Genomic DNA, 12,165 nt, shown 5'->3' with positions numbered 1-12,165 from the left:
ATTTCTTTTAGGATGCTGGAGCATCTTGCAGTGTAGGCCTAAACTGTCATTCAATACATGCTTGCTGATTTATTAATTCTAATTTATGCTAAACTGACTTATACCAGTCATCCATATTTGGAAACCCAGAATTTTAAAAGAGTTATCTATCTAAAAATATGCTACTTTCCTTTTGAGCAATGGCTATATATATATTTCTAAACTATATTTGCAAAATATTTCAAATGTAAATAACCACAGATAATGAATATTAATTTTAAAGGTAACCTTGACTTAAGCATTATACCATATATCCATGTAAAAAAAAACACTTGTTCCCCCTTAATTGATATTTTTAAATAAAAAAAAAGAGCAGGGAAATGAAAAAAAAATTTAAGGTAGAATAGACTTGTGTGTAAATCACTAAAGTAGTAATTATATTTCAATGTGTATTTCATTCTCAACAATTACTATTTTTATTGGAAAAAGTAGAAAACACTAAAAAAATCACCAGTTTTGTTATTAAAGAATTTTTATCAATGGACCTTAAAACTATTAGGTGAAAGATTGCTGGAGAATAGAATATCTATACACTCTTCAAGTGGCTTCCCCTGGATTATTTGTTGAGTACAGAGGGGAAAAGTTACCTTTAAAATGGAGAAACCTGACCAACAACTCCCTAACCAAGTGATCAAACTTAGTATCATCAATGATGCAACAAAGTGCTATCACATGCCTCCCACTGTGATGCACTAATAACACAACATCACCTGTGTAGTTGTTTTGCCAAAAAACGTGTAACCTAAATCCAATTATGAGAAAACAGTCAGACACATCCAAATTAAGGACATTCTGAAAAATCACTGGCTTGGACTCTTAAAAAGTGTCAATGTCATGAAAGACAAATAAAAAAGCTGGGGAACATCTAGATTGAAGAAGATTAATTGAAAGAGTTAACTAAATGTGAACTTTGACTGGATCCTGGATCTCTCCCCCCAAAACAAGAAAGAGAAAAATAGCCATAAAGCTATAAAATTTGAATATATACTACATATTAGATAATAGTGCTATACTAAATTTTTTAAAATTTCAGAATATTACAGGGGTACAAACATTTTGGTTACATGAATTGCTTTGGACAGTTCGAGTCAAAGTTGTAAGTGTGTCCATCACCCAGATAGTGTGCATTGTACCTGTTAAGTGTGAATTTACCCATCCCCTCCTTCCCCCTCCATGAAGTACTACTCAGCCACAAAAAAATGGTGAACTAAATGTTAATTATCTAAGTGGCTTATCGCGTTGTAGTTAAGTATGACAATGTCCTTGTTCTTAAAAAACAGATCTTAAAATGTTCAGAGGTGAAATGTCACTGTGTGTGCAAGTAACATTCAAGGAAATTGTGTAAGGACTAAAATTCTGTACCTGGTTGAAGAATTTTGCATCAACATCTAGGTAACATTGTCTGCAGACTGAACAGAACAAGCAAAGTTGCCTTCCGCACAGCTGAGGAGAAGCAGGAAGCTAGACCTTCGCCTTCCTGGGTAGCACGTGGAGCCCTGGGCACTTTAAGGTGGTTGCAGCACCGCGGAACGAAGGGAGAGGTTATGGTTCCACTTCTGCCAGGGGAACATACACACTAACCCACGCACCCTCTACGCACTTTACGGTAGTCCATGGAAGGCGTGAATGCGCAAGGGCGAGGCCTCGCCTCACTCCTCACAGGACAAACGACAACAGCACGTGCACTCTGATGCACTTTGCGGCAGTGACGCAAAGGTGGGAACGCGAAGCCACGCCCCTCTGCCGTCACAGACACATTCACGACAGCGGCATGCGTGGTGTGACACACTTTACGGAGACACGAGGCCGCGTGCGGAAGCTGCGTCGGGGTCAGCCACAGGTCAGGGGCTCCACGCTCCAAGTTGTGGACTGGCTGTTTGTCCGTTGGGGCAGGAACAGCTCGGCGATCATGGTGGGGGTGGCAGCACTATGGCGGAAGACTAGAGATTACCTGAAGACCCCGGAGTTCCGGGAATACATAACCAGCACACACTTCTGGGGTCCTGCGGCCAACTGGGGCCTTCCTATGGCTGCCTTTAATGACATGAAGAGGCCCCCGGACATCATCAGCGGCCGCATGACAACAGCGCTCATCTTGTACTCCATGGCCTTCATGCGCTTCGCCTACCGCGTACAGCCTCGAAACTTGCTGCTGATGGCTTGCCATGCCACCAACGTGGTGGCGCAGAGCATTCAGGCAAGCCGCTACCTACGCTACCACTATGGTGGTGGCGGCGGCGGCGGCGGCGACTCCGCCACGGAAGGCCGCGACCCTGCGGAAGCCTGCAACCCTCCAGCTACCACCTGCGCGGGAGCCTGCTCCGCTGGGCAGTGCCCCAAACGAGCTTCTTAATGGCCGAGAGGGCCTGATCGAGTCTTTGCAACTTGCAGGCACTGAACTATCACTCCTGAAGAAAGCTCAACGAAGACTTTGGTTTTGACGCTGAAACAGTGCGAATCTCATTTAAACCTGCAGTTTGGTTAATAAATAGAAAGTAGTGTTGAACTAAGCTGTTGAGTGTTGCCTATTTTGTGAACTGGAAACAAAATGTTTAGAAGGTTGAGGGTAGATTGGCTGGTCTTCCTCTTCACGGGACCTGCAATTCGAGTGTTTGTTTATATGGGTGAGGAAGACTTTGCATGAAAAACACTTCAAATTATTCACAAACTTGTAGCTTGGTTTTGAAGCTCTCTTGGGAACATGTTTTTATTGTTTTGTGTGTCCAGGGTAAATAAGGGTGCTTAGTATCACACATGACTTAAAGCTTGGTACAATCACATATCTCTACACCAAAGAAGGTCGGGGGGCTATTCCTACTGAGGGAAATGTTTCGAGGTGGGTTTAAAATGAATATAGTGAAATTAAACTGGATTTAAGTACTTAAGAGAACCTAGAATCTCTTGGTGACTGAGAGCAATTAGAGAATCTGCTATGGAAACAGGATAAACAACTCCGAGGACGGTTACTGTCAACCTTGGATTCTGGGTAAACAGAAAGTAAAAACAACAAGATCATTATTCTTTCCTCCTTTCCTTATCCTTAAAAGTGGGGGAAACGACACTTTGTAAAACTGGTTAACCAATCACTCTGTGTTGAATGCTAGCTGGGGTTGGGGGGTGAGGGTCAGTGGTCAACAGCAGTAGCCACGAGTATCCCCCTAGGAATCCTGTGGGTACTACTGACTTAAACCAGGGAGCGTAAGAAGGGAGAAAGAGAAGGGTGGGGCAGTGGAGTGAGGCCATTACCTTCACAGCAGAGGCTGCCCCCTAGGATTTGACTCAATTTCCCCCTGCCCTTGCCTCTGGAGGATGCAGGATGTTCCAGAGTGGTTACTGGGACCCCAACGTTTTGTGTTTAGAAGTGCTTAAACCTGGCTTTTGATAAATATTTCAAATGCAAAGAAATTGCCAACAACTGTCTGAAAGGTTCTGAAGACATCAGCTCTTGGATAAAACAGGCACCACATTAGTACAACTCTGGAAGATTCCCCTTTATTTTCTGTGGTATCTAAGCAGAAGTCCTCTTCGTGGGCAGTCTCTGTGTTTCACATTCTGTATATGGGGGGGAACAAACCCAAACTATGGGAAAGTATAGTTTGTTAGTTAACTATTGCTGTGTAACAAATCACCCCAAAACTTAACAGCTTAAAACAATTCTCACAATTTCTGAGGGTCAGGAATCTGGGAGTGACTTAGTGGGGTGCTTCTGGTTTAGGGACTCGGCTTAGCTGGAGCTGCCGATCCACTTCCAAGCTCCTCATACAGTCGTTTGCAGGAGGCTTCGGTTCCTTGTCATCCGGGCCTCTCCATAAGGCTGCTCGTGACACAACATGGCTTCTCTCAGAGTGGTGCTCCGAGAGGCAGCCCAAGATGGAAGTCCTAGTCTTTTATAGCTTAATCCTGGAAGTGACATACCGTCACTTGTGCTGTGTTCACACGCAGACCCTGGTACACTGTGGGAGGAAATATGAGGGTGGGAATACCAGGAGGCAGGCAGGCACTTGGAGGCTGGCTACCATACGTGGTTCTGAAATAAGATTCTCATGCCTTTCTGATACTCAGTAATAAAGCATGTAAGGTCATTTGCCCACTTTTCCAAAGAGATATCACAAAATGCTCAGTTTAGGGGGCCAGGAGCAGTGGCTCATGCCTGTAATCCTAACACTCTGGAAGGCCAAGGTGAGATCACTTGAGTTCAAGAATTTGAGACCAGCCTGAGCAAGAGCGAGACCTCATCTCTACTAAAAATAGAAAAAATTACCCGGGCGTGGTGGCTACTCAGTCCTAGCTACTTGGGAGGCTGAGGCAGGAAGATCGCTTGAGCCCAGGAGTTTGAGGTTGCAGTGAGCTAGGATGATGACGCCACGGCACTCTAGGCTGGGAAACATAGTGAAACCCTGTCTCAAAAAAAAAAAAAAAAAAAACAGCCCAGAGTTCTGTGGTCATTATAATGTGCATATATCATAGAGCATGGGTTTGAAAGCAGAAGTCTCTGAATTGTCTAAAACATTAAGACCTACTATTATCTTCCAGACTATGTAATGCAGTATAAAATCAGTTCTTAAAGTTAGGAAATGAATCAAAACCTTATATCAAGATTTTTATTAAAATATTAAAGGACTTTTTTCACTTCACTATTTCATGAGTAAAAATTAATATATTTTAGTCTTGTCTTATAAAATGTATTTTGTAATTTGAGTATACTTCAATAAAAGGCCACTGTTGAAGACATTTCAGAGCAGGTAAGTTTCTAATTAATCTGGTACGGAGAAAGGAGGTAATCTCTGCTGATAATTTCCTACCACTCTACAGTTATAACTTAGAGGTCCAAATGATTAAACATCCAAGATTGCAACACCTCTACTCCAATGCAATGCTCCACTTACTACATCTAATTCGTAATATGCCCACCCAACTAAGAGATCTAACCCTTTGTTGCCTAGGATATTAGTGTTTCAAGCCATATAATTAATCTTTTAATAAAAATGAACCTTTTAAACAGGGTTGTCATTTCATAACCTCCCAAAACTCTGAAAGATAATCCTTTCTGACCTTGGCAATTTAACTTAAACACATCTTACCACTACTTTATGAAGCCAGTAACATTTTCTGAGTTGGCAGAGCTAGTTTTCCTTAAGTTTTTGTCACCAACACACTTTAGTTATTTCCCAGAATTCAGGTGTTTTATTCTGAGTTTAATATGTAACGTCTTCCTTCTCAGGTCTCTGAGCTCCCTGGTAAAGAACAGGGTAAATCCAAAAAACTGCCTCATCTTCGCAACTACAATGCTAAAACCACTTTTTCCCTCTAATTCTTTCAAAACTATGAACCACATATTGTGTCCCAGGGAGAGGCCGAGAACAAATCATGTTGCCGGATGATGACAAGGCACTCCACGATGAAACAAAGACAGCCCTGTGCAGAAAAGCAGCCATTCATTGGGCTTCTTCCTGTGACCATGACGATGCACAAGTGCCCCTGGAGGTGGAGCTACAAAATGGAGGCTACGACGTATTCCAGGAAATGTGACACAGACATCTTGCAGTTTGAAATTATATTTATGTCTCTTTATTATTTTGAAAGTAAAAATTTTAATTACAAAATTTCAAAATACATGAGTGCATGTCCGTTGTAAAAATTTCATATGGGAGTATATACAATAGAAAAGCCAAATTCCTTCTGACTATCCCCTCTAGCCCAATTCCTTTCACAAGGGTATCACAGCAAAAGAGCTTGGGAAAAGCACACAACTTCCAGACCTCTGTTATTTTAGCATATGAATACAAAGAGTATTATAGCATGCTACGCATTGTTAAACATTTTGCTTTTTTAGTATGTCTTAGAGATCACTCCGTATTACTGCACTGCAGCATTACCTTATTCTTACTTACAGTTGCATGATATTCTGTAGCATGGATGTGCTATGCTTTTTAAAACCAGTCCTCTATTGATGGCATTCTGCTCTACACATCCTTTTGTGCCCACCCCTGTGCACAGTTCTGTGAAGAGATGCTCATAGGTTGATGTCTCTGTATATGCTATTAATACACTTGCTTTAAAACCCTTTCTGGGCATGTCTTCCTTTTTCCATTTCAGTGTAATTAAACGTTGCCGGCATAAAGTTATCTGAACAATATCTTTATCAGAGCAGACAAATCCAATAAGACGACAGCTTGTATACCATCAACACCTACCCTACAAATCCTTATATATTTGTAACTACTTCAATGTCTGGCACACGGTTGACTTGATAAATGCTTGTTGGATAAATAAGGAAAAACTTAACTAGACACAGGTATAAAATAGAAATGTTCATAAACCAAAATTCCTAAAGTTATAAATTAGGTCTTAAATTGGTTAGTGAATCAAGATTCCATCTGATCCCAAGTTTTGTATCTCATATCTAGAAGCTAGGAAATATTTCATTAAGTTTCTTAGTTTGAAAGAGTTGCAAGACGAATGAAAATTCTTTACTACTGAAGTCTTCCCAAGGGACTTCATGAAATGAAGGGAGAAAGAAAATGTAAGACTAATAGTAATTGGAAAAATTAAAGCAGGAAGTTATAGGCACATTTGTATTCATCTAGGTTTTATGTAATAGAATTATATTAAATGCATTTTAATGTAAAAATATACACCAAATATACCCCTACCCTCTGATCATTCTCAATAGATTACATCCTTGGTGGGCAGCTGAATAGGAAAAAAAGCAGATCTTTACTCGGGGTTGGAATGGAACACTTCCTCCAGACAGTGGGGAACATGGCAATTCTGTCCCTGAGGGTCCAAAGGCAACGTGACCCAGTTAAGTACCACTAGCCTTGGAAGTGAGCAGATGTACGTAGGGGTAGATGAAAGTGAGGCCAACCCCATAGACCACTGTGTACAATGGGGCAGTGCTTGCAGTTTAGGAAATCAGCAAGATGAAGTCAGGAGTGGATGACTTTTGGGTAAAAGGAATAGAGGAAGTATGAATGAATTTGTTGAAAGAAGATGACGTCTTTGAATTTCCATAAGAATGTTGAAATTTTATTCTTAAATTTCATAACAAAGGACCAGGCTTAGTTAATAGTCTAACTAACATTTAGGTCTACAAACACTCCTAAGCTAACAGATGACCCTTCAGTCAAGTGAGAATATTCACTGAGCACATGAGGGCCAGGCCCTGAGATCAGCACTGGGGATATAACTGGACGAAAATAAGTAAGCTTATTTTGGGGAGCTTACTTTTCCTAAGTGTACCATAAACAAGCTGCCAGTTAAGAAGCCTTCCCCTGACATCCCTGCTTGTGATGCTGGCCTGGGCTCACCCCCTGCATTAGTCAGTCAAGTCACCACTCTGTAGCACCCCCGCTGACCAGCCAGGGGGCGCACCCCCTGCTCTACTGCCTTGGGCTACTCAAACCTGGGAGTCATTGTGCTAATTGGAAATGGCTAGAAAATGCTCTTCAGGCTACTTTTCTTCTTGCCTTCTAAAAAGGAAGGATTTCTAGCTCAACATTTATATCCCAGCCCAGCCTTGGGCATCCTCATGAGTGAGACTTACAGGCAGCAGGCAGTGGGAATAGGATTGTCTGCCAGTGGGTGTGTGTGAGCCTTTGGCACAGGCCTGGCCAAACATAGCCTTTACTATGTTAAGCAGCTATAGTTTAGGACCAGAAAAGAAACATTTTATTTATTATATTCTAACTTATTCTATTAAGTTTTTAAATTTATTTTTAAGACAGAGTCTCAGCTGGGTGAGGTGGCTTAAGCCTGTAATCCTAGCACTCTCGGAGGCCGGGGCAGGAGGATCACTTGAGCTCAGGAGTTAGAGATCAGCCTGAGTGAGACCCCATCTCTACCAAAAATAGAAAAAATTAGCTGGGCAACTAAAAATATATAGAAAAAATTAGCCAGGTGTGGTGGTACGTGCCCGTAGTCCCAGCTACTCAGGAGGCTGAGGCAGGAGGATCACTTGAGCCCAGCAGTTTGAGGTTGCTGTGAGCTAGGCTGATGCCACGGCACTCTAGCCTGGGCAACAGAGCGAGACTCTGTCTCAAAAAAAACCAAAAAACGTCTCACTCTGTTGCCCAGGCCAGAGTGCCGTGGCGTCAGCCTAGCTCACAGCAACCTCAAACTTCTGGGCTCAAGCCATCCTCCTGCCTCAGCCTCTGGAGTAGCTGGGACTACAGGTGTGTGCCACAGCACCTGCCTAATTTTTTCTATTTTTTTGGTAGAGATGGGCTCTCGCTCTTGCTGAGGCTGGTCTCCAAATCCTGACCTCAAGTGATTCTCCCACCTTGGCCTCGCAGAGTGCTAGGATTATAGGCGTAAGCCACGGTACCTGGCTGAAGCTCACCTTTTTAAATAGCAAAAGATCCCTGGATGGTAGCAAGTTTTGGCACAAGAGTATCTAATATTTTTTGATTGGTATAGATTATACAGCCCCAAGTTTATGAATAGTAAAAAAAATACTCCCAAAGAGTCAAAGGAAAGTCCAGGACAAAACAATAAAAATTCCTTTTTGTTTGGGTACAATCCTCTGGTAACTTTTTCCTTTTGCACAGAAAAGGATGTCTGAGACGGAAGCCATGCTGACTTTCACAAACATGCCTGATTTTTCTCAAAGGGCAACCTAAAAGGAAAGAGAATATTTTAATTTTCTTTATTTGAGGGGGAAAAAAAGTAAAATACTGAAGACAGTTACTTTCCTTTAACAAGTTTTCCTTATGGATACTAGCCAATTGCTATTAATGCCACAGTAAGAGCTAGCATCAATGGCATCATTTTAAGGCAGAAATGCTTTTCAATCGTGTTATAAAGTTGATTCACTTAATTCTAGACCACCAGTGACTTCAAGTGTATTTGGCTAAACAAAGTTGCAGGGGGCTGGGCGCGGTGGCTCACGCCTGTAATCCTAGCACTACGGGAGGCCGAGGCGGGTGGATTGCTCAAGGTCAGGAGTTCGAGACCAGCCTGAGCAAGAGCGAGACCCCGTCTCTACTAAAAATAGAAAGAAATTATCTGGACAACTAAAAATATATATATAGAAAAAATTAGCTGGGCATGGTGGCGCATGCCTGTAGTCCCAGCTACTCAGGAGGCTGAGGCAGAAGGATCGCTTGAGCCCAGGAGTTTGAGGTTGCTGTGAGCTAGGCTGAAGCCACGGCACTCGAGCCAGGGCAACAGAGTGACACTCTGTCTCAAAAAAAAAAACAAACAAAAACAAAGTTGCAGGGAATTGATGTTGAATTACTTCATGGATGTGAGAACCACTAATTACAAAAGAGCACAAAACTCAGTGTCCTTTCTCTGCAATAATGAGGACATGGGGAAACTTCAGATTAGACTGTTGTGTGTTCATTATGGCCTCACATAAGAGAACAGACATCAAAGCAATGGGGCTATCTGTCCTTATTTAACATTATATGTCTCACCTTAGGCCTTCCTTTCAGGTGTCTGTCTCCCAGGTTCCTTTGAATCCTGTTTTTGATGTTGCAGATGGAGGCTGTCTAGCTTCTGCATATCTTCTGTAAGACCATTTCTAAGATCCTCATTGTTTCTCAGAAATTCCGTCACCACTTCCAGCTGATTTGAGATCTGCGAGAAAACATACAACATACAGCTTAGGCATTTTTATAGCAGACTTATAATTTAAATGAAAAACTTACTAGTGCCAAGAATGGCTTCTTGTTCATATGTCCACCAAGAGACAGAATCTTGGCTGCAGGCATCTGTCCACAGACAAGTTAAAAGTTTGAAAAACAAAACAAACTCTTTTGAACAAAGCCTCTTCCACTCAAAAACAAACAAACAAACAAACCAAAAAATAAAAACAAAGAAAACCACTCCAAAAAACCAAAACAAAACCCCATAACACAATCCAGGAGAGGAGCTGCTTCTGGGACCAAACAAGGGGGTGTTTGCTTATCTCCTCAAATTTTTTTGCTTTTAAAACTTCCTGCATTTGTATGAAAGGGCTTCATTTTACACACACACACACACGCACACACGTACATGTGCATGTATAAAAATAGAATGAAGCTCTTTCATTTTGAACCCATGCATTTATTACTATTAAATATACATATACATCCACATATGTATTAATAAATTCAAAATCAACACAAGCATACAAGGTAAACAGTCCCCAGTCACCCAGCTCCTCTCCCTAGAGGTGACCATAATGAACAATTTCTCATGTTTCTTCCAGAGACATTCTATGCAGTTACATGTGAGTATGTGTATATACACGTTTCTAAAAACAAAAATAGCAGCATGCTAGGCACTGCTCTCCAACTGATCTCTTCTATATGAGATTATAAAGAGTACTCTCATCATCTTTTTTAATGGCTGAATAGTATTCCAATTATGGCTACTTCATATTTTAATATATTATTTTGATCCTTCTGCTAAGACAAATAATGCTGCAGTAACTTAATTTGGTACATGTGTTATTTTGCATAAGTGACAAGTCTGTAGGATCTGTTTTTAGAAGTGAAAAGCAGTTTCAATTGCGATTGTATTTTGTATTAAAATTTTGCCAAAACTGCCATCTATAGAGATTGCACCAATTTAAACTCCCACCAACAACATACTTTAACTTTTAAGTTAATAAAAGTACTCATGGACTAGTAGCATGGAAGTGCTTTCACTGGGCTTGTCCTAGAATACTCTCACTGGTTACTGTGCTTACTACAGTCATGAGAGTTACTCGTATTTTTGGGTGTGGTGAATGTTTTTAAATGGGTCCAAGCTAAGTCAAGATTATCTAAATCTAATGAATAAAAATGATGGAGTACCCTACTCCAGCGGGTGTACATAACTGATTCTTAGGCAGCAGGTCTAGGGTGGAACCTCAGCAAGCACACAGGTTATTGTGATGTAAGCAAATGAAATAGCCACATGCTGGATGATGGCTGCCGGGGATAGAAGGGACAGGGAAGGCTGGCTGAGACTGTGCCAGGATGAATAGGGAGCAGGGAAGGACAGGGAGGAGCTGAAGATGACTGGAGGGCTTCAGATTGGTTAGTAAGTAGACTGGCGTTGTGCCCTTCAGCTGGAGCTGTTTATTTCATGGCTGGAAACCAGCCTAGAGCTCCTGCAAGATGCCTGGGCTTTAAATAATAAATCTCGAAACCACAGAACTGTGAAATGAAGATCACACCAATGACATTACTCACAGCGTGCATTAGTAACTGTGGGCACTGCACTGTTAGCTCTTATTGGCCATGCCCAGTATCCTGGACACACCTCAGTGTCTTCCTGTGGCTCCCATCAGATGCCTGTGACTGCACTGGCCGGATCTTTGCACTGCACACTCGCCTCCAGATGGACTTTTGGCCCTCGCTGGCGTCCCCCTCCCCACTGTGTGGAGACTTTCTCACTTGATGAGTTAGGAGCTGTGATTTGTGCTGTCTCCTCCTGGCCCTCTCTGCAGACCTGGTTTGCTCTATTCCCCTTAGTTTCTTTTCCTTTGCTCAAGGATTCAGCTCTCTTTTCTATTCCAAATTGCCTTTCTCATGATCTCCAATAGGAGTGTTTCATAATTGACATTTCTTAGAACTTCAGTTTTCCCTTTTGTGAAAAGCAATAAATGCATTTGCTTAACAGGTGTTCTGGCTGGGGTGATTATTTCAGCTTGAAGGGAGGGAGGCAACGTCAAAAGAAGGCTTTTTTAAAGAATGGGGAAGGCTTTGCATGTTTATGTATTAAGAGAGAAGAGGAAGTAGAGATGGAAAAACGAAGTATTAGAAAAATTACAGAATGTAGTCATACAGACTTGGACACTGAAGCCCAGCTTTGTCACTTAACTGTGTGACTTTGGGCAAGACATTTGACCTCTCTGAGCTTACTTCTATGTATGCAAATTAAGGATGATGACACCAACACCACCTACAGTTCTTTGAGGACTAGAAATAATCCACTAAAAGCACTTAGCATTGTGCCTGGTATATTCCTTCTTTCCTTCACTCATTTAGTAAATGTTTAATTTATTGATAGTCCATTGTGTGCTTGCTGGTCTACTGTTCTAAGCAAAAGATGCTTAGCAACTTCATTCTTTTTTTTTTTTTTTGAGACAGAGTCTCACTGTGTTGCCCTGGCTAGAGTGCTGTGGCGTCATCCCAGCTCACAGCAACCTCA

The 12,165-nt window shown here is 41.7% G+C and overlaps 2 protein-coding genes across 2 annotated transcripts in view; one reads left to right on the top strand and one right to left on the bottom strand.

Annotated features, from left to right (window-relative positions):
• Positions 1–1,948: 1,948 nt before the first annotated feature.
• On the top strand, positions 1,949–2,392 carry MPC1L (mitochondrial pyruvate carrier 1-like). Its single transcript, XM_012642079.1, has one exon. It carries the CDS (start codon positions 1,949–1,951, stop codon positions 2,390–2,392), a length of 444 nt encoding a protein of 147 aa, XP_012497533.1.
• A 6,035-nt stretch (positions 2,393–8,427) lies between these two features.
• Positions 8,428–12,165, bottom strand: part of LOC105808437 (chromosome unknown open reading frame, human CXorf38) — a 17,850-nt gene continuing 14,112 nt past the window's right edge. The window contains exons 6-7 of the mRNA XM_012642087.1: positions 9,459–9,621; positions 8,428–8,656 (exon numbers count right to left, since the gene is read on the bottom strand). Of these exons, the coding sequence (XP_012497541.1) occupies positions 9,460–9,621 (162 nt within the window). The 3' untranslated portion in view covers positions 8,428–8,656; position 9,459. The remainder of the gene's footprint in view (positions 8,657–9,458; positions 9,622–12,165) is intronic.

The sequence above is a fragment of the Propithecus coquereli genome, unplaced genomic scaffold, assembly GCF_000956105.1.
Source record: "Propithecus coquereli isolate 6110/MARCELLA unplaced genomic scaffold, Pcoq_1.0 Scaffold173, whole genome shotgun sequence".
Lineage (NCBI taxonomy): Eukaryota > Metazoa > Chordata > Mammalia > Primates > Indriidae > Propithecus > Propithecus coquereli.
This window is presented reverse-complemented; position numbering and strand designations above follow the sequence as displayed.